This window comes from Phocoena sinus, chromosome 12 (genome assembly GCF_008692025.1).
Source record: "Phocoena sinus isolate mPhoSin1 chromosome 12, mPhoSin1.pri, whole genome shotgun sequence".
NCBI classification, from domain to species: domain Eukaryota; kingdom Metazoa; phylum Chordata; class Mammalia; order Artiodactyla; family Phocoenidae; genus Phocoena; species Phocoena sinus.
This window is the reverse complement of record NC_045774.1, coordinates 58,661,144-58,683,033: the sequence shown is the minus strand read 5'-3', so window position 1 is coordinate 58,683,033 and position 21,890 is coordinate 58,661,144. Positions and strand designations below refer to the sequence as shown.

At 40.0% G+C, this 21,890-nt stretch overlaps 2 protein-coding genes across 10 annotated transcripts in view; one reads left to right on the top strand and one right to left on the bottom strand.

Moving 5' to 3' along the window:
* USP45 (ubiquitin specific peptidase 45) overlaps positions 1 to 17,043 on the bottom strand; it is a 70,649-nt gene extending 53,606 nt beyond the window's left edge. For 5 of the 9 annotated variants that reach the window (XR_004352601.1, XM_032651738.1, XM_032651743.1 and 2 more), the window contains exons 1-4: positions 12,419 to 12,488; positions 7,451 to 7,560; positions 3,851 to 4,023; positions 2,310 to 2,413 (exon numbers count right to left, since the gene is read on the bottom strand). Coding sequence is in view for 7 of the 9 variants with exons in the window: in XM_032651738.1 (XP_032507629.1) it covers positions 2,310 to 2,413; positions 3,851 to 4,023; positions 7,451 to 7,550 (377 nt within the window). In the remaining 2 variants the exon portion in view is untranslated. Of the gene's footprint in view, positions 1 to 2,309; positions 2,414 to 3,850; positions 4,024 to 7,450; positions 7,561 to 10,650; positions 10,664 to 12,418; positions 12,489 to 16,299 lie in introns of those variants that run through there. The other 4 variants (XM_032651744.1, XM_032651740.1, XM_032651739.1 and 1 more) reach the window with 4 other exon arrangements.
* Positions 12,120 to 21,373, top strand: TSTD3 (thiosulfate sulfurtransferase like domain containing 3). The gene is made up of 5 exons (XM_032650875.1): positions 12,120 to 12,616; positions 16,347 to 16,549; positions 19,837 to 20,010; positions 20,107 to 20,266; positions 20,569 to 21,373. Exons 1-5 carry the CDS (start codon positions 12,120 to 12,122, stop codon positions 20,639 to 20,641), a joined length of 1,107 nt encoding a protein of 368 aa, XP_032506766.1. The 3' UTR covers positions 20,642 to 21,373.
* The last annotated feature ends 517 nt before the right edge of the window (positions 21,374 to 21,890 follow it).

Here is a 21,890-nt window from a genome sequence, read left to right as displayed (position 1 = left end):
TGAACAGACATATATTTTCAGGTAGAAGCAGTTAACGAATTGGATATAAAAGATAAGGAAGAGGAAAGGGAGAAGCTGATGTGGGTATGTCAGTGATTCTCAAACAGGAGCAATTTTGTCCCCCAGGGGACATTTGGCAGAATTGTGAAACATTTTTGGTTGTCACAACTGGGAAAGCTGCTACTGGCACCCAGTGGTTAGAGGCCAGAGCTAATCCTGTCCCCTCACAGGACAGTCCCCCTCACAACAAAGAATTATCAACTCAAATGACAACAGTATTGAGACTGAGAAATCCTGGTCTAGATGAAACAAGATATCCTGTGAGCACACAGTGTTTAAAGCTGGGTGGTGGATACAGAGGAATTCATTATACCATATGTTTACTTTTGTTAAAAGGTTGAAAAATAAAATAAGATAAAAAGGGGAAGGAAACAACTGCAAGGCTCCTGGCTTAAATACTTAAGCGATGGAGGTTCCACTTACAGAGACAGGGAAGACTGGATGAGGTGTTTTATTTTGTTTGGAGTTTATTTGTGAAGAGGGGGTTAGAGAAGAGATTTTGAAAAGCACATTCCTTTTCAGAAAACTACCCTCCACTAAGTTTACTCATTAGTGCATATAGTTAATAAAGGTTTCTTCTATCTATTCTCATCTTAATGAGATCCAATGATCAAATAAGAACAGTGTTTGACCATATTGAAAGTGTTTTATAAATGTAATGCATTATACCAACATGACCTTACATACTCACAATCTTTAAATTTCTATAAATGCATGTGACAAACCTGAATTTCTTTCTTTGAAAGAGAAGTAATTCTATGGACCCCCAAATGTGACTTAAAATTATTTTCAGTATAATATAAATCTCACAAATCCATAATCTCACAAAACTCAATAAATTCACCATCCTTGTAACTCTATATAACTATGAAATCAAAATTACAATTAAATATAAAATAAATTTTTAAAATAAATTTAAATAAAATTTAAAAAACAATTAAGTTAAAACAACCCTAATTGATTATGCTAGGTAAGCCTTTTTTGCTGAAATTAAATCATGATTCATACCATAATCGGGGTCCTAAGAGCTACAACAGACGTTCCATTTCAGATTCACTTGAGATGAACCTATTTTACCAGATGCCACTCAATTCTCCCACCATCTTTTTCTACTTCAGTGGTCCTCAAACTATGGTCCCAGGCCAGCAGCACTGGCAACACCTGGGAACTTGTTAGAAATGCAACTTCTCAGGCCCCACCCCAGAACTAGTAAATCAGAATCTCTAAGCCTGAGACCCAGCAATCTATTCCAACAAGCCTCCCAGTGATTCTGATACACCCTATCGCTGCAGACCACTGCTCTATTCAGACTACAGAGAAATGTTTATTGAGCTGCCACACTGTGGGATCATTCCCCTCTCCCTTGGCTCCAATGCTTCATTTACATATTAAGTTCTAGCAATTCTTTCCTCATTCACCCCAATTTTATTACTTGGGGCCAACAACAAAAACACAAATGCAGCAGCCATCCAACCCTGTGGCTGAGTTAAATTATATGATGATGGTCTCTCTTACAAACCAAAATATCCTTATATTAATTTTAGAACCCTGAAATGAAGCACAAAGTTAAAATATTTTTGTCTTAAAACTTGAAAACGCCTGAAAGTTCATCTGAATAACCCTAGGAGTCTATAAATTCATGAGAAAAGTTTTGCTGTAAAATATAGGAAAAGCTTTTCAATACAGTGTCCAGTTAAACCACTGAAGCAGTGTGGTATGCTGGTAAGGGACTAAAGAATCAAAAAGACTTGTTTTAGTGCCTGGATCTTTACTTTGTAACCACAAAAAGGTAAATAAATGATACTCAGTGTCCTTACACATAAAGTGAGGGAACTGGACTTAGTACCCAACCAGGCTTAAGTAGTAGAATCCCCTGAGAAGTTTTTACAAACTATCTATGCCTAGGCTTTCCTTGTCCCCTGCAGAGAATGGCCAACTGGCTTGACTGCTTGAAGTACCTTCCTCCACTAGAACTCTGACATTCTAATTTAGCAAGTTCATTACCAAAATGTCAACTAGCAACAATTTTTCTTTACTGTACAAAGAAAGTGTTAAAGAAAACTACAGGGATGACTAAAATTTTTACTTACATTTTATATTCATGGATACTGTTAATTTTCTTAAATGATTCCATAGGTTGTGTTTAGGCTAAAAAGTACGAGCTGGTATATCATCTTTAAATATCGTACCTTATAAAACTCAAAGACAGTTTTTATAGTGAACACAAGTACTAACGAAATCTAACTTACCAAATGATCCATGTGCTCAGACTAATTATAATACAGTGAAACTGTGCTCTCCAGCTCTTGAAGTGCTTCAGTGAATGCTGGCTTTCTGAGTTTTTACCACATCCCTAAAGATGAACAGAACACTCTTTGTATGATTTACATACAAGTTTATTTCAAATTAATCAAAACTTAAATCATACTCAAACACACTAGAAGTTTTGTTTTGTTTTTAGTTTCAAGCAGGAGGGAAAAGTTTCAGAAAACAATAGGATTCTCATTAAATTCAATTTCTTGCAAAAAGGCTAACTTGCTTCTGTTACATAGAAAAACAGTCATGAGCCAAGCTAATTTCCATACCATTTAAAAGTGTACACGCTCTCTGTCTGATGCATGGTGGGACACTGAGCATCCTCACAGGCCAGTGGTGCCCCTCCCCTATACACACATCTCCTAACACCCTACACACCTCCACCCAACTCCACTGAAAACTAGTGAGACTCAGACCAATCACAGTGACCAATCACCAGGTAAGTAAAGAAATGAGATTCAATTCCAGTCAACGTCCCATGAGGGGCAGTCTGATGGATGTTTCTGGAAAAGTTTTACGTATTTTAAAAAAGAACACAGGGAAGGGATGTACTTTTTGCCTTCTTTCTGGCCTTTGGGGATTGCTGTGTGATACACCATGCATGAAACGTCTTTTACCATCCTGAAACCATGAAACTGAGGATGGCACAGCAGAAAAATGGAAGAAATCTCAGTTTTTAATGTTCTTTCCATTGAAGCAAGTAACTTTAAGTGGCCCTACTTCTGGCTTTCTATGTGAGATAATAAATATGCTTCTTATTCTAAAAAATACATATATACTTTTAATTTTATTTAAAAATTCCTTGGGCTTCCCTGGTGGCGCAGTGGTTGAGAGTCCGCCTGCCGATGCAGGGGACACGGGTTCGTGCCCCAGTCCGGGAAGATCCCACATGCCGCGGAGCGGCTGGGCCCGAGAGCCATGGCCGCTGAGCCTGAGCGTCCGGAGAGGCCACAACAGTGAGAGGCCCGTTTACCGCAAAAAAAAAAAATTCCTTTATTAAAGATATCAATAGGTTCTACAACATTGTAAACCAACTATACTCCAGTTAAAAAAAAAAAAAGATACCAATAGCTTCTAAGCTCTGAAGAGAAGTTACTTTGCAAAAAAAAAAGAAAGACAGAATAATCACTTTTCATAGAGAAAAAAATGAATCCAAAAAGATTTTTAAAAAACCTCAAAACTTGGATCCATTTCCTAAGTAAATACAAATAGGTAAAGGCAGGACCACATATAAGAACTACTGCAAGTGGGCTGGATTCCCTTTCAAAGTATTTATAAACCACACATGATTAATTTCTGAACATACACACATTTTACTTTACCTTAAACATTTCTAAGCTCGGCCTTGGAGAGTTATATCTAAACACAGAATAAATTAATCTTAAGTTCTAAGCATTACCAACAGTCAGAGCTCACAGTAAGATTTAAGGAAAATATTTAAGACAAACTCTCACATAAAAGAGACTTTTCTCACCTGAAAACCACACTTGAGGCACAACCAAATATCAGAAGGAAGTACTGGCTGTCCATCATAGAATTTTCTTTCTTTTAAACATTCCAAGCAAACTGACCATAGATTCTCAACTATTGCTTTTTTCACATGATTCACACTGATAGCATTACTTACATGTTGGCAAGTGAAACCTACTGAATAAGACAAAAATTTGAACATTTTCTTTGCTAAACCAAAGTGATACCATTAACAAGCAAAAGTCAACAGTATTAAAATGCTATAACTAAAAAGCACAGAGATTCAAAAAACAAAATAACTCAAAAGGATACATACTGCATGATTCCATTTACAAAACATTTGTGAAATAACAAAATTATAGAGTTGGAGAACAGATTAGCAGTTGCCAGGGGCTTTAGATGGGGAGCAGTGGTGGGGCTATGAATAACTAGCACTCAAGGTGGTGATACTGTAATCAAGTATCTTGACTGGTGGTTATAGAAAGCTACATATGTAATTAAACTGCATACATATATACACACACACACACACACAAGTGCATGTATATCTGGTGAAACCTGAATAAGCTCTAAGGATTGTACCGATGTCAGTTTCCTGGTTTTGGTACTGTGCTATAGAAATACAAGATGTTACATCAGGAGAGACTGGATGAAGGTTGAATGGGACCTCCTTGTATACATGTTGTACCTTCCTGTAAATCTAAGATTAATTCAAAAATTAAAAGTTTAATAAATAAGAAGATTATTTATTGAACAGCTACTATGTATCAAGCATTTTGAATGTATTTTCTTTCACTAAGATACACAAGTAAAAATCTTCTCATGGGCTAGCTCTGCTATGATACTATTTTCACCATTGTTGCGAGAAAGAAAAGAGAAGAACAAACAAAGGCATAATTTGCAGGAACAAGAATTCTCAGAATTCTCCTTAATGACTATTCCCAAATAACAAATGATTTTGCATGGTCCTTCATTATCCTTTATAACAGATTCTTACTGTGTGCACTGTGGGGAGACAAATGGCCAAAATGAGCAAATATGTTTTTAATTTATCAAATAACCATATTCTTCTCTCAAGGGTTCAATAACACTTCCATTCCTCCCAAATACCTGAACACTTCAATTTCTAACCCTCAAATATCCCAAACACCAAATCTACAGCTATCTGCCAAAACCAAACAACAAAAGCAGAGACTGAATACCTTGAAGAAGGAAACAAAAGGAGTATGTACATTTCAACTTTCTCCACTTCCCTTTCTGAATGCAAAGCATTCCTTTTCACCTACTGGTTAACTAGGGAGGAGGCATTAGTTCCACTTCATTCTGAAGATAAAGAATGTGATTCCTGACAAATTACTTATAATAAATACTTTCAACAAAAATAATATGTAAATCTGATAAAAGATTAAAACTTCTAATTTTACACCAAGAGTAAGTTATAGACATAAAAGGAGTAATTCTGAAGTCCTATGTTTGAAAAGCAAGGATGCATGCCATTAAAGAAAGGGCTGTTCAGGGCAAGACCGACAAAACTGACCACACAAGTACAGGACCTAGAAATGGTTTACCAAATGTCATTGCTTTGAGTTTTTATATTTTAAAATTCTAAGGGAAAAATCATTCCACACACCTTCTATATCATCTCTGGCATGGGATCTGGCCAGAGTAAAACTTAACCATTCTCTGATTCTACAATTTAGACTTATGAAACTGAAACTTAATGAATTCAGAGATAAGTGAATTCAAGATAAAAAAGCTTCTAGGCCCCTAAATTAAATCTATTAGCTTTTAAATATCTCAACCATATATACTTTTTATAAGTAAATTAAAAAGTCTGAGGTTTTCCTACAAAAGCTAACCAATGTTTAAACAGTATTCACTATCTTTTGTGGGGGGAAAATGTGAAAAATATCCTCTATGTTAATAAGTAAATTTCCTCAGTTTTCTGCAATTCATTTAATCATATAATTGTCTAAATTTCATTTGGCAAATAGGTCCTCTAGAGATTCCTAAATAAAAATATAAAAAATGTATTAAAGTCTAGAGTTGTTTCACATTAACAAATCAAAAACAATAATCAAAATCTCCATATTTTTTACTTTAAATATTAATAAACATTTTACAAGGAGTCTTCCAGTTTGCAAATGGTGGCATAAAATTAACACTTCCCCTTTCTCCTCCCCAAAACTATCCAAGGGCAAAAAGAACAGAAAAAAGAAATAGAGTTCATTTTCAGAGAAACCAGGAGACAGCTGAAGCCCCAAGTCACAAATTAAGTGGAAAGCCTCCCACCTCAAAGCAGCAGAGATCAAACAGGGGTGCGCACAGAAGGAAGCAGAGAGAACACTGCAGCAGTAGATTTCACAGAGAACAAGGCATGCTTTGCAGACATAGAACAAAACCTAAATCTCTGTGCTGCAACAACAGTGGCAGGAGCACCCCTCTATCCAATTTTGTTTTGAGAAGAATCGAAAGAAGGGGATTTCTCATTCACTAAGTGAAAAGAAAAAAGCAAGCCATAATTGCAGGGAACAGCCTTATCTCTATGGCAGTTGGAAAGAAGAGATAATTTGGATTCTGAAAAAAAACCCAGGGCTGCATAATCCTGGTGGCTGGAAAGAAGTAAAGCCTATATGAGCTCAAATTGAACAGTTAGGTCTCAACAGTGCTCTGGCCCACCTTCTTACACAAATATTCTAAAACGAACTAGTCCAAGAAAAGCAACCCTACATCAAAGAAAATCAAAGCCACAAATTCTTTGCTAAGATAATATAAGAAAAAGGAAGGAAGGAAAAGGAAAAATGGCAGAGCAATCGCTGCCACGCAATAAAACCACAAAAAAGAAGCAAACGCTTTAGGCTCAGGTGGCAGAGCAATAGGAAGTGACTAGCAGAGTTTAGGATCAAAAACTAAATAAATAACACCACAAAAACGAATGCAAAATTAAAAAGAGTGTAAGGTGAAAGCAACACTGCTGAACACACAGTACAAACTAAAAATGAAAACAGCACGCAAAGGGAAAGGGAATAGGAGTTTTAGAGGATTTGAGAAAAAATGATAACTATGGAAGATAGGCAAAAGAGTTAACATAAGAATAAGAATCCCTGAAGAAACCTTATTAACAGAATAGAACAAACATTTAAAGACATAATTCAGACTTCCTTCAATACAGCAATCTATCCTGAAACATTATCCAAGTTAAAAACACTTAAAAATGGAAATAATATATTAAAAACCTCTTTTTAAGTGGAGAACTGAACTGGTAAGTCAGTAAGGAAAATCCTCAGAAGCTAAAACCCAAGACATGAGGCTAAAGAGAAAAGCAAGCCAGGAGGCTAGCAGCTCCCCAGGGTCATCTGCCAACCTCACTGGCTTGAGGGCTTGGTTTTCACAGCCAGGAGAAACAAACAACAACAAGATGCCAATTCTAAGTCAAGTATAAAATAAACAAAATCTCAATAAAAATGCCCACAGGATCTAGACAAGCTGATTTTACAGTTCATGCAGAAAACGGTCATTAAAAACATATATTAAAAAAAAAACACACATATATTATTATTTCTCTTCTGCAACACTATTCAGGATGCCAGACATCATAGTTTACCAGCAATGTCATCTGAAGAGTCTTCATCATGAGGTATGGTAGGCCTTCTACTTCTTTTGGCTTTCTCAGGTAAAGCTTTGGATGGCTCTTTCACCCGCATCTGTTAGTTACTGAAAAGGTTGGGGGTAAAAATACACATTAATCCTCAAAATTAAAACTTTATGTATTTTACTTAACGCATATTAAAATGGAAATGACTTCAAGTTTAACGGGCCGAGTAAATTAACAGAGGAGGAAGAAGGGAGCACCAGCTGAAACCAAAGAAATCTTTATTAAACCAATAAACTTTTTTTATACAAAAAGTCAAACTACATTTGACTTTTACCAACGGTTCCCTACATGTATGATGTCCAGGTGAATAAAAAAAACCTGAAGTGTACGCTGCTTCTGGTTCCTGTGCTTCCCTTGCCCTTTCTCTCGTTTCACCAGGTAGAAGACAGGCGGAGCTGCAAGAGCCGTAATGGGCCAGGGGTGGAGGCCTAGTGCCAAGCATAGCAGGGCCGCCCTACGTGCACTGAGCGGCCCTGCACTGGGCAGCCCAGCACTGGACAACTTAAAGAGAAATACATTTCTACCTTTTTAAGCTCTTGCTTTTTTTTTTTTTTTTTTTTTTTTTGCGGTACGCGGGCCTCTCACTGCTGTGGCCTATCCCGCCGCAGAGCACAGGCTCCGGACGCGCAGGCTCAGCGGCCATGGCTCACAGGTCTAGCCGCTCCGCGGCATGTGGGATCCTCCCGGACTGGGGCACGAACCCGTGTCCCCTGCATCGGCAGGCGGACTCTCAACCACTGCGCCACCAGGGAAGCATTTTTTGTGAGTTTTTCCCCCACTTTTTTATTATGAAAAATTTTAGACTTCCAAGAAAGTTACAAGAACAGGATAATGAACACCCATATACTATCTAGATTCCACATCTCAAATATCTTGCCCTATTGGTTTTATCTAAATATCAATGTGTATATAGACATATCTATACATATGTATACACATTGTATGTTTGTTTGTTTTTGCTGAACTATTTAAAAGTAAGTTGCAGAGAGCATACATCCCTTAAGGCAGGGGTCCCCACCCCCTGGGCTGCTAACGGTCCACGACCTGTAGGAATTGGGCCACAGAGCAGGAGGTGAGTGGGGGGCGAACGAGCAGAGCGTCATCTGCTGCTCCCCCTCGCTCGCATTACCGCCTAAACCATCCCCCTCTTCCCATGGAAAAACTGTCTTCCACGAAACCGGTCCCTGCTGCCAAAAAGGCTGGGGACCACTGCCTTAAGGAGATTCTCCTATACAGTCCTATCATTATCACTTCTAAGAAAATTAACAGTAATTCCTTAATATCATCTCATATCCTATCATATTCTAATTTCTTCAGCTGACCCAAAGTATCATCTGTACTGGTTTTCTGAATAAGGATTTAATCAAGGTTTGCACTTTGTACTGGTTATGTCAGTATCTTTTAATCTACAACTGTTCTTCCCATAAGAAATGGAGAACTAATACTGTCTTACTTTCCTAAGACACTGGCTTTTTTTAAGATATCAGGCCAGTACGTGAGTCAAACTGGAGATCTTGTTAAAATGTGGATAGCAAAGTGATTCAGAGACATATATATATGTGTGTGTGTATATATATATATGTGTGTGTGTGTGTGTGTGTGTGTATATATATATTCTTTTTTATATTCTTTTCCATTATGGTTTATCATGAGGAAAACTTTTTTTTTGGCTGCGATGGGTCTTTGTTGCTGCGCGCAGGCTTTCTCTAGTTGTGGCGAGTGGGGGCTACTCTTTGTTGCGGTGTGCGAGTTTCTCATTGCGGTGGCTTCTCTTGTGGAGCACGGGCTCTAAGCGTACGGGCTTCAGTAGTTGTGGCACACGGGCTCAGTAGTTGTGGCACACTGGCTCTAGAGTGCAGGTTCAGTAGTTGTGGCGCATGGGCTTAGTTGCTCCATGCTCCGCGGCATGTGGGATCTTCCCAGATCAGGGCTCAAACCCGTGTCCCCTACATTGGCAGGCGGATTCTTAACCACGTGCCACCAGGGAAGCTCCTCTAAATATATTTTTAAGAAATCCCTTCTATTTCTTAAAAACTCAAAGTTAATTCTAAAGATTTTAGATACAAGTTAATGCATTTTTTTAAACCACTATATCCTAAATCCTACTTAATACCATGCTACTCCATGGTTAAGCTATACTGTAATTTTTGTGGTTGTTTATTTGCTTTCATTGATCAAGGTGGAAGAATCTTTCAATTCAATAACAAATTCTGAATCCTGATTTAGTCATACTATGTTCCACATAAGGAAGCTTTTGAGTTTACCATTTTAAGAGCCATTTCCTTAAGTCCAAGGATCATCACTATTGAACAAGGCTGCAATAAATTAAGGCCTTAGGGGTTACAGAGATGCAGAAGGTCTCCAAGTTCCTTGACTACTTCATTTCTGACTGCCTTCACCCTCCAGACTGCCTCATCCACTTATCCCTACAGTTCCACCTTGCAAAATCACTAATTCAAGTATTCTGTTCTCTGATCACAACTTCAAGTTTTGCCGGCTTGCTTCCATCAGCCACTCCAATACTCCTTTAGTGCCCAGGCTGACAAGAGGCTGCATCTCAACAAGTGCTTCCATGATCACTGTAGCAGGGAAGGAAGAAAGGGAAGTGGCAAATCGAGTGCTGGTTCTTCAAGTTTCACTTGCAAGTGTATTTTACTGGCCAAAGCAAGTCATATGGCCACATTTAGCTTCAAACAGACAAAAGGGGGAGGGGCACGGGGGGTAGTGTACAAAGAGTACAACCTTAACATGTACCCAGAAAGAACAGAATATGTGTGCACAGCCTTAATGACTTACCACACCACCCCTCTAACAGAACTCCAATCCTAGACAAATCCAATTAACCACTTTCTCCATGAATGCATCCAATCAGGCTGGAGAAAGTCTTGTAAGAAAGGAGATTGGGTCCACTAAATTCATAATCATGACCACAAACGGATCAAGACACCCCATTATCTACTACACCTTCTGGCCAACTCACTTATATACTCCTCACACAGCCTTCTGAAATCTTTTTCACTCTCCCAAACCTCCAACTCCTCCTCTCCCTACTCCTCCAAATTATCATCTGATCTTCTACTTGACTGAGAGAAAAGAGATGTAATCAAATAGCAAATCGGATCTTTCTACCCCCCAATTTACAAACTTACCTCCAACTCTTTTAACTTGATGTCTTGGAAAGAGATAGGCGTAACTAAGAGAATCCAAGAAAAATGGCCCATGAGAAATTGGTCATATTTTTACACCCCCTGCACAGGTAAACTCTTGATAAAGTTGAGCATTAACACATAGCTAATACTGGCAGAATAACCAAAAGAACCAGGTAGCTGACCTAGAATCTATAAAACACCTATGCCTTTTTTCAAAAACACTGACTCATACTTAACTTGGCAATGTAGAGTCAATTTCCAGTGATTTTTCTGACACATGTATGTACATGTCTAAACATACAGAGTCATTTTGGATGGTAACACACTATTTAGCAGTCACCTATCTGTATAGCTTTCTTCTTCAATTCCCCATTCAGGCAAAAAGAGACAAAATTAAAATCCGATTATTGGAGCTTCAAATACTGTCTATCATCAATATTGTGTTTGGGGAGTTCCGAGACCACCCTCTCACTTGGAGATTTACTATAAGGACTCACAAAACCCAGCATATAGTTGTATTCATGGCTAACACTTATTACAGCAATGTAGTATGGACGTACAGCTTGATCATAATGAAAAAGACACAGGTGAAGTCTAGAGGAATCCAAGTGCAGGCTTCCTTATCATTCTCTCCCTCCCAAGAGGGGTCACCACACTCTTCCCCCAATAAGTAAAATCCAGTAATGTCTATGAAACGTTTCTGCTCAGGGAAGCCCATTACAGACTCACTGGTGCAGATTTTTAGGGGGCTAGAAACTTCTGCATAAACTGTACCCGACAACATAAAACATGTTGTCCCCAGATGCCAAGCAAGGGCTAACCTTTCTAAGGACAGCAGTCTCAGGCACGCTATGTTAAGTGTTTTCAGCACAAATAAATTCTGGCCATTTTTCTCACGTGGTTTCCCAAACAAAACTTTCGTTTTCAACTTCCGCGTTTACCTACACCTGTCTTTTCTCTAATATAGGATGTGCAACTGTTTACAAATGTTTGATTTTTTTAAAAGGCCGTGCATACAAAAGCCCATATTCTCAAAAAAGAAAAAAAATTTTTTTCCCTACTCTTGGGCGATTATTTTCGGCGTGGATGCCGGGGGAGGGAAGAAAGAGACAAAACTCTCTTTTTAGAAGCTCAAAAAGATGACCAGCACTTACATACTTTTTTGTGCATCGCACTCGGTTCTCAGCACTGAAGAGATACTAACCCACTTCATCCTCCCAACCACCAACCACCTTATGAGATAGGTTACTATTATTTCTCCCATTTTATACTTGAAACTGAGACACACAGTAGTTAGGTGACTTGCAGAAGCCAGGAGCCAGTAAGCTGTGGATGGAGATTTGGACCCAGGCAGTCCATCTCCAGGGTTCCTAATACTACACGATGCTCCCAGACACCCGCGGTAAGACTCGTCCTCTCGTCTCTAACAAAAACATCCCAAGTTTCTGAAGAGAAAATGCGCCGTGAGGATGAGCGCGGAAAGGAGGCCGGAAGGGTGCTGGGTCGCCGCGACCCTGGTCAAGGTGAGGCGGGTCCTCTCCCGCCCCACCTCGCCGGCTCCTCCCGCCGCAGCCCGGACACCCGGCGAGCCCGGCCACGCTCACGCGGCCCTCGGTGATCGCCTGGAGCCCCCAAGGATCGGGAAGGCGAGGGAGCGTGGGAGGGGCGGGGGGCGTTCTTTCCCAGGCCAGTCAAGCCACAAGGGCTCGGGGTTGTGGAAACGAAGACGGAGAAACTGCGGCGACCCCAGCACCGAGCCCCAACTCACCCTGCCAGGCCCGGCGGCCGCCTCTACAACTGGAAGAGACTGCGCCTGCGCGTCCGCCCCTCCCGCTGGCAGGGGCGGGGCCTCGTGTGCCCGCCCCCACGTTCGGTGGGTGGGGGGTTGGGGCCGCCCCTCGCGTGGCCGCGCACCCGGAGTTGGGCGTGGACAGGGAGGGGCCGACTCGCGTCGCGCCTGCGTCCTGTAAGTTTGCAGGTCTAGGTAGGCCCCGGCCAATCTTAGAAAAATGTTAAGTGGACTGTTAATTGGATCCTGATAGTGGCCTGGAGTTCGCGCAGCTGAGGTGTTCTTGGAGTCAGGATTAAGTCCCACTTGTTGCCGGACAGCGTGCCCGGACAGCCTCCGACTTCTCGCCGTCACATTCTTCTGTGCAATAAAATCACATCAGACATCATATATTTTCTTGTTTTTTCTCATTACTGTTGTCTTACCTGTCGTTCTCTTTTTTAATTTTTTTTTTTAATTTATTTTTATTTATTTATTTTTGGCTGCATTGGGTCTTCATTGCTGCGCTCCGGTTTTCTCTAGTTGTGGCGAGTGGGGACTACTCTTCCTTGTGGTGCACGGGCTTCTCATTGCGGTGGCTTCTCTTGTTGCGGAGCTCAGGCTCTAGAGCACAGGCTCAGTAGTTGTGGCACACGGGCTTGGTTGTTCCCCGTCATGTGGGATCTTCCCGGACCAGGGCTTGAGCCTGTGTCCCCTGCATTGGTAGGTGGATTCTTAACCACTGCAACACCAGGGAATTCCTTCACTTCTTTATTAGAAAATTTCTTGACCTATACCTAGACCTCTTCGAAGCTCGATTACCCGTTAAAGTGGTTTGCACTTTGCATATGTTTAGTAAAAGTAATTGGTTGAAAAATACTTTGTTTGAATGATATTGCAGACATCAACACTAGTTACAGATAAACTCTACGATTCTTGTAATCTTTCACAATTCTTCAGCCAGGGGACAGGTGTGGCCTTATGGAAAGAACCTTGGATTCCTATTTGATGGATTCTTCAAAGGAAGGAAATTATTTTTAAATGGTACCTAGTAAGTATATTTTTACTGCTATTGCAAAGACATTATGACAAAACATCAAATAGAAATATAAATGTGCTTAAGATCAGCTCTGTATACATTTCAAATAATGTTAAGTATCTTAATTTTACCGTCATTGTTCTGTCTGAAAATGTATGGAATACTTTGCTAAGCTATAGACTATACATATATTAAGTTTTATCGTGTATTTTAAAAGATACATTCTTTATTATAAAAGTAATACATGAAAGTTTCACATAAAGTTCCTCACCTTTTCCTCCTTCCCTCATTCCCATTTGCTTTCCTCAGAGGTAACATTTCCTCTTCTCTATTTTCTGTTTCTTGTGTATAGTTTCAGGAATTGTCTTTGCACATACATTATGCCTTTGTACTACATTTTTATATGATTACCATTTGTTAAAAGAGAACACAGTCAGGTTAAATTACGGTCTATTTTCTATTCTACAACTTGATTTTTTTTCACTGGATCGTATATCTTGGACATATCTCCACACCAGCCTCATTCTTTTTACTTGTTGCTTAGAACTCCAGTGAATGGATGTATCATTTTTTCCCAATCAGTCCCCTGTTAATGTACATTTATCTTTGCCTACTTGTGCAGGTATTTTCAGTAGATAAACTATTGGCGGTGAAAATGCTGAGTCAACAGATGCTCAAGGGCTTCCCTGGTTGCACAGTGGTTAAGAATCCGCCTGCCAGTGCAGGGAACACGGGTTCGAGCCCTGGTCCGGGAAGATCCCACATGCCGCGGAGCAACTAAGCCCGTGCGCCACAACTACTGAGCCTGCGCTCTAGAGCCCGCGAGCCACAACTACTGAAGCCCGCGTGCCTAGAGCCCGTGCTCCGCAACAAGAGAAGCCAACGCAATGAGAAGCCCACGCACCGCAACGAACAGTAGCCCCCACTCGCCACAACTAGAGAAAGCCCGCGTGCAGCAACAAAGACCCAACACAGCCAAAAATAAATAAATTAAAAAAAAAAAGATGTTCAAGTTTTGATAAACTTTTGGAAAAAACGTTGCATGAAAGGCAATACATTTCCTAATTCTTCATTTGATTTGTCTAAAATCTGCGGGCTTGATGTGGATTTAGAAAGAAATGGGAAAAATCCCAAGTCTCTTAAAAATCCTCTCCTTTCCAATTGTCTTTCACTTGCATTGTGGTGAAAAATAAAATGAGTTGTTTGAGAATTAATGACTCATATCAACTCAGCACTAGTAGACCTTTCCCAGAAAACATTACATTATTTCTCTGCCTTTCATTCCACTTCAAGCCTTACTTCCCTCGGTCACACTGACTCTGAAGGAAGAACTTGGACATTTGTCCAAGGAGCAATGATCAGTACTCCTGTTTGACAAGATCTTTTTGCTCTAAGCCCTCTTTAATAAACCGAGTTCGGCACTGTGCTAGTTATAGGAGGACACATTCATCTTTTCAGAAAAAGAAATCCTACAGGAAAATATTTCTCAAATAATCAGTCATGAACACTTGAAAAGAATTGTTTAGTAATATGTGCTCTTGCAAAAGTGTAAATTAGATCAAATGTGATTCATTGAGGCCAAGTACATTGTTTCCATATCTGTGTCCATACTACCTGTGGTTTATGATGTGGATGCCACAGAGAGTACATGAATCTACAATAATCTACAATATTTAATGACATCTTAGTTCAAAGTCAATCCACAAAGTAGATTACACAGAGACTATGGTTAAACTTCAAATGACTTGGAAAACATAACTGTAAACGTTGTCATTGGTATAGAAATCTGAAGTCATTTTATTATTAAATTATTGAAAGCTGAATAATTTTAAAGTGCATGCTTAATGAAATTATTCCTTGAACACATACTTTAATAATGCCATTTGGAAACTAATTTTAAAAAATTTCACTGTGAATCCATTTGCAGTTAAATATGGCTTTCATTATCCTTGGGAACCAAATTGAGAATAAATTAAAAATAAGGTAATGAACCAAGTTGAGAATAAAGTAAAAACAAGGTAATAAGAAACTTTATATGCTGTAGGCTGAATATGCTCCCTCCACAACCACACACCAAGGTGTTCTAATTCCTGGAACCTATGAATATGTTACCTTACATGGCAAAAGGATTTTGTGCATATGATTAAATCAGGATTATCCCAGTGGTCCCAGTGTAATCACAAAGGTCCTTATGAAAGGGAGGCAGAAGGGTGAGAGGAAGAGAAGAGGATGTGACAGCACAAGCAGAGGTCGGAATTAGAGATCTGAAGATGCCAAACTGTTGGCTTTGAAGATGGGGAAACGGACCAATAGCCAAGGAATGCAGGCAGCCTCTCCTAGATGGAAAAGTTTAAGTACAGAAATTCTCCCCTACAGCCTTCAGAAGGAACACGGGCTTGCTGACACCTTAATTTTAGCCTAGTGACTTCTGACCTTCAAAACTGTACATAATAAATTTGTGTTGTTTTAAGTCAATAAGTTTGTGGTATAGTAGCAATTGGAAACTAACACATTTTATAAATTAGTTGGACTTGACTCTGAGTTATCATCAAATATAGTCAAATATCATCAAGTTGTGGGGAAAAGATGACAGCATGAGATTAATACTGACATCAGTTGAACCAGCTATGGGAGTGAAGAGCAATTCTTAGAAAAGTGCACATGTGCTTTGCTTTAATTCAATGCATGAGAATCCTGTTATGAAGTAAATTGGAGAAATTTATTTACTTTATATATTTAAATACTATCTTTGTTATATTCTCTTTCCACTTTTAAACTTTGTCTCTCCTTAAAAAAATAATAATCATAAGCAAAAAAGCAAACCCAACCCTTAGTTTCTTACCAGGCAGTTTTACAGCAGGGCACGTTTCCGTCCGCGATTACTCCTAGTGGCACTACCCGGTTCGGCCGGAGCCTGGCTGGAGGGCGCTCGAGAGCCCGGCGCGCTTCGCCGGGCGGCGGGAGGAGGAGGAGGACCAGGAGGAGGAAGTGGTTAGTAGCCCCGAGGCTCGATCCGGAGATGAGGCTGCTGCAACTATTGCACTTGAGTGGGCGCCTGGCGATCCTCGGGTCCGCAGAGGCTGCTCTCTGGGGTGAGCTCGGGGTTCCCGGGGAAAGGGAGAACGCCTAACCTCGGGCCCCTGAGAAGGGATGGCGTTGGTGAGGGTGATCGCTTCTTTTTTAAAGGCTTCCAGTTAAAAGTCAGACCCAGGGCTTCCCTGGTGGCGCAGTGGTTGAGAGTAAGCCTGCCGATTCAGGGGACACGGGTTTGTGTCCCGGTCTGGGAAGATCCCACATGCCGCGGAGCGGCTGGGCCCGTGAGCCGTGGCCGCTGAGCCTGCGCGTCCGGAGCCTGTGCTCCGCAGCGGGAGAGGCCACAGCAGTGAGAGGCCCGCGTACCGAAAAAAAAAAAAAGTCAGACCCAGTACACTTGGCACCTGGGAATGTAACACCCACTTGCGGTTCTTGTTCCTTCAGATTCCGGGCTACTGGGGTTGCTCTCGGGGTACGCACGGAGAGGGAGAGGGACAAACTGCTCCAGGGAGCTCGCGTGGGAAGGCAGTTATAGATGTATGGGTGCTTGACTGAGCAATGAAGGTCAGTTCGCGACTCAGTGAAGTGAGCTCAGTGGCCAGTTCCTGCCGGGGAGAGTTGCAATGAGGAACCCAGTCTTGCGAGTTATACTTGTGACCCACTAGAGGGCAGCACTCATGGGCTGATGAAACCTACAGTTGCCACGTTAGGGCTGTAATAGTACCACCCCTAATTTTACAGCTGGCGGAACAGAAGCCAGAGAAGCGAAGGTGGTCAGTGGAGGAGGTGGGTCTAGAACCCAGAGCAGGCCTCCAGTCCCTTCTCTTTGCTTTACGTGCTGCCTCTCCTTTAGCAACAACCTTTGTGGATAAAGATACAGGGGCCCCAGCGTAACACTTTCTCCCCGCCCCGCCCCCGCCCCAGTTATTCCATTTTAACTCTTGGTACAGCCTCTGTAGTTGAAGAGGTGTCATTCCTGCAAATTCTGTTATTTGGTTTTACCTTTAATCAGCAATCATTTATTGAGCTCCTAATCTGCCAGACGTCCTGCTGGGGATACAGTTTACTTCACCATTTTGGGGTTAGACACACACAAACCATCACCACACACAGCCCAGTCGAATGAGACTGCAATGGAAAGGACTGAGTTGGAGAAGGTGTTAGAGAAAAGGTGCCTGTTTCATTTAAAAAATTCTACTTGTAATACATGATTATATTCTCATTATATTAAAACAAACAATAAAGCACAGCATGAGTCCCCTTTATGCACTCTCCCCAGATATGAGTATACATAAATATATGTACACATGAAAATACTATGTGTGTTAATATATATAATAGATTAGTATATATATGGATATCTATAGTATCTATCTGTCTGTATATATACTATACACCATAGATATATATATACTATATACTATAGATATCTATATATAATGTGATCTACACTGTGCTTGCTTTTCTGTAATTTTTTTCTCACCTAGGTATTCAGAAGCTTTCTATGGCAGCACATATAACTCTTTTAACCACTGCATATATCCCCTACTATGAATTACCACAGTTTATTTAACTAGTCCCTTATTGATGGATATTTTGGTTTCCAAGTTTTTTGCTATTATAAAAAGTTCTCAATAATTATCATTGTACATGCTTCTTTGTGCATATGTACAAGTATTTTACAAGAATAGATACCTAGAAGTGGAATTGTTGTATCAAAGGGGAGATGACAAGTGACATTTAACAGGGTCATAAAAGAGACTTAGAGTATGAGACTTAGACTTAGAGATGAGAGAGAAAGGTATTCCCTTCAGAGGGAACAATGTCCATATATCATGAAGGAAATGTGAAAATAGATATTTATTGTGCACTGTATAGAGTATTTAAACCTCACAGCAACTCTAAAAGGTTAAATAATATTATTTGATTTTACAAATAAGAAGCTAAGTACCACAGAGTTTAAGTAATCTGCCCAGGGTCACAGAGCCAAGTGGGCAAGCCAGGATTTTAACCTAGGTTTATCTGACTCTAAAATTCCTGCTCTTTCCACTATAAAAATGAGATTAGAGCACATGTATACTTTTTATGTTGCTGGAGGGTAGGATAATTGGGGCAGAGAAGGAATGAGGAGGAGGTTTGGTAAGTTATATTGGTAAGGGGGGGGGTTGGAGGACATTATAGAACATACTAAGAAGCTTGGACTGTGAATCCTGTAATGTAGGCTGTAGGGAGTAACCAGGTGAGGTTGGATCTACCAGTGTGGAAACAGCAAAATTGGAGTTTATTCAAAGTTTAAGCTCAAAAAGTGAAAATTAGGTATAGCGTGTATTACTCTTGAAAATCCCTCAAGAGAACCACACATCATCTCTCAGTGTTTCCCAAACAGCCAGTTTTTCTTCACTGTAGGAGCAGTCCACTGTTTCCTTGGTTGAGCATCAGATGAAGTGGTTAATTTACAAGTGGAGGCCATGTTGTACAAAAACACACACACACTATAGCTTTAAATAATTAGTGTGGAGTACAGACTCATACCGTGAGAGGCTTGGGGGAACTGAGACTCATCAAGGGACCATGCTTGGGACTTCCCTGGTGGTCCAGTGGCTAAGACTCCGCGCTCCCAATGCAGGGGGCCTGGGTTTGATCCCTGGTCAGGGAACTAGATCCCACATACCACAGCTAAAGATCCCGCATGCTGTAACGAAGATTCCACGTGCCACAACTAAAAAAAGATTCGGCATGCCGCAGTGAAGATCCCACAGGCGGCAATGAAGACCCCGCCTGCCACAACTAAGACCCGGTGCAGCCAAATAAATAAATAAATAATTTTTTTTTTTTAAAGGGACCATGCTTGCTTCAGGCTTTTGCTTACCAAGTGGAAAGGCAGGAAATCCAGTCTTACTGATTACTCTTCCCGTTCTCCACACCTCCCCCCCACCCCACTCCTTGCTGAATTAGAGAAAGTTAAACGTCGGTTTAATATGACTCTACTACACAAGAAAAACTTAGATTAGGGTAAGATTTACAAACTATTTGCAAAATTCAGTTACCAAATGTTGAATGTGTATTTATAAACTCTCCCTCCAATTAAAGGGCTTGGAGAGAGTAGAATATTGGAGGTGGCCCAAGACCAGCCATAAGTATGCAGGGCAGGAGGATAGGGTTGCATCTTATACTGTCCAGTCAGGCTGTATGTAAAATATATACATTGATTATACAGTTTAGTAAAGTCAAAAGATCAATATGGTTAGCTGACCGGAACAATGGGGAAAATTCCTTTGACCTACTCTTTCCAGATATTAATAGAGATGTCATTTTGAAAGTACCTAAATTATTTTATTCTTTCCAGGTTTGAAGTCACTAAAAGGAAGCTGCAACAATTTTTGTACTGCTATTTGTAAAGATGTCACTTATATGGAACTTAAAAACCTCTTGAAGTCCAAAAAAATTATGTTAATTGATGTTAGAGAACCATGGGAAATTCTTGAGTATGGAAAAATCCCCGGGTCTGTCAATATACCATGTAAGTGACATGTGTCTTAACTGATTCATTAGAAATATATATCCAGTAACTGACTGTATCTAAAATTTAATCGAAATTCTTAACATTTTCTTTCAGTGGATAACGTAGATGAAGCTCTACAGATGAACCCAAAAGACTTCAAAGAGAAGTACAATGAAGTAAAGCCATCCAAATCTGACAGTCTAGTGTTTTCTTGTTTAGCTGGAGTGAGAAGCAAGAAGGCTATGGACACAGCAATATCTCTGGGCTTTAACAGGTGTGTAGATGAAGGATAAAAATGGGTTTAAGAGTATGTATTGCAGTATTTCATGGGTATATTTTTATTGGCCTACTGAAGAATTTCTTATAATTACTATGTTAGCAATGGCAGGATAGACTATAGACTCTTATAGACTGAGTCTCTACTTTTCATCCTACAATCTTTCAAATAGGCTCAAAGTCTAAATAGTATGGTGAGAAGCCATTGCATCTCTAAATCTCTAAATTTCTTCTCTCTAAAGTTCCTATGAACCTTGTGCTGTAAAGCAGGAGAACTAATTATTTGATGTATGTTTTTAGTGCTCAACACTACGCTGGAGGATGGAAGGAATGGGCAACCTATGAATTTTCAGAGAAGAAACAAGGAAATTGAATTTTGGAATACAAGCAGGCCCTTTCCTTGTGTACGTGCAGCCTAGGATAGTGGAATAAGCAAAAGAATCAAAATGTAGCCCTGGAACCACTGGTTAATGGGAAGGGGACTTTGTGTAAGTCAATTATTTGTTGAATCTTTTTCTCACCTATAAATTGGGAATACCACTTCCCCCTGCCTACTTCCAAAGGCTAATGAGGCTTGCTATAATGTATGTGACTTGCCATGGAAACATAAGGGTTGGGATTCTAAAAATTAATTTTTAAATAGTTTATAGTTCAATAGTATTCCAAAAGACCTGGTTACTTGTATTACCTAATCATAATGTGTGACCACTTCTGTTAATATAGTGCCTATACTCTTCAAAGAGGCTATGAACTAGACCCGTCAATTAAGACTTAACCTTAAAACACCAAGAATCTGGGGTGCAGAAAAGTAGGTGAAATATGAACAATGAAAATACAACATTAGCAATATCCAAAGACTTATGGCACTGTGACCAGCATGGTAGTGATATAATTTGCAGTTTAAAAAAGTAATATGATCTATGGGGAAAGTAATCAGAACAGTGGTTGCTTCTGTTGAAGGAAGGAAATTAACAAGAAAATCAAGGAGGAAAATTTCTAGGGTGATGGAAGTGCTCTATATCTTGATTGAGGCGTTGGTACTTAGGTATATACATTTACCAAAACTCATTGAACACTTTAAAACTATACATTATCTGTAATTACATCTCAAAAATAATGAAAATAGAAAAAAGTTTAAATGCAAATGACTCCCACTAGCATATTTCTTTGGAATGTTAAGTCCTACACTTGTTAGTACACTAGTGCACTGGTGAGTGGTAAAACAAATTTGTGCTTTCTTCCATCCATGTCTCTTCAGACCCATCTGTTTTTACTCTCATTTATATAGTCATTCAGAACATGGAAGGCCTGGCAAGTAAACTATAAGGACTTGGTTTTGTCCTAAATGACTTATTAAGCCATTGGAGAATCTGTGGTAGGTATGTGATATTATCACCTTGAACTTCGATTTCTGATATGTCAGTCTACTTTCTAGCAAACTCCCTACAAGAACTAGAAAAGCTGGAAAATACACATAATACAGACACAGACACAGACACAGACACAGACACACACACACTTTTCAATGTTGGTTCATCCTCTACAGCTTTCCTTCTCCCAGGATCATGACTCTTCAAATCCTCGCTGTCTCTGTAATTCTTTCATGCCTTTAAACAAAGGCA

What these genes read in the sequence shown, in the direction of transcription:
- TSTD3 (XM_032650875.1), top strand. Translation starts at nt 12,120, where the DNA reads ATGAGCGCGGAAAGGAGGCCGGAAGGGTGCTGGGTCGCCGCGACCCTG. An exon ending in TCGCGTCGCGCCTGCGTCCT is followed by an intron (nt 12,617 to 16,346) that starts GTAAGTTTGCAG and finishes GATTACTCCTAG; the next exon opens with TGGCACTACCCGGTTCGGCC. An exon ending in ATATCTCTGGGCTTTAACAG is followed by an intron (nt 20,267 to 20,568) that starts GTGTGTAGATGA and finishes GTATGTTTTTAG; the next exon opens with TGCTCAACACTACGCTGGAG.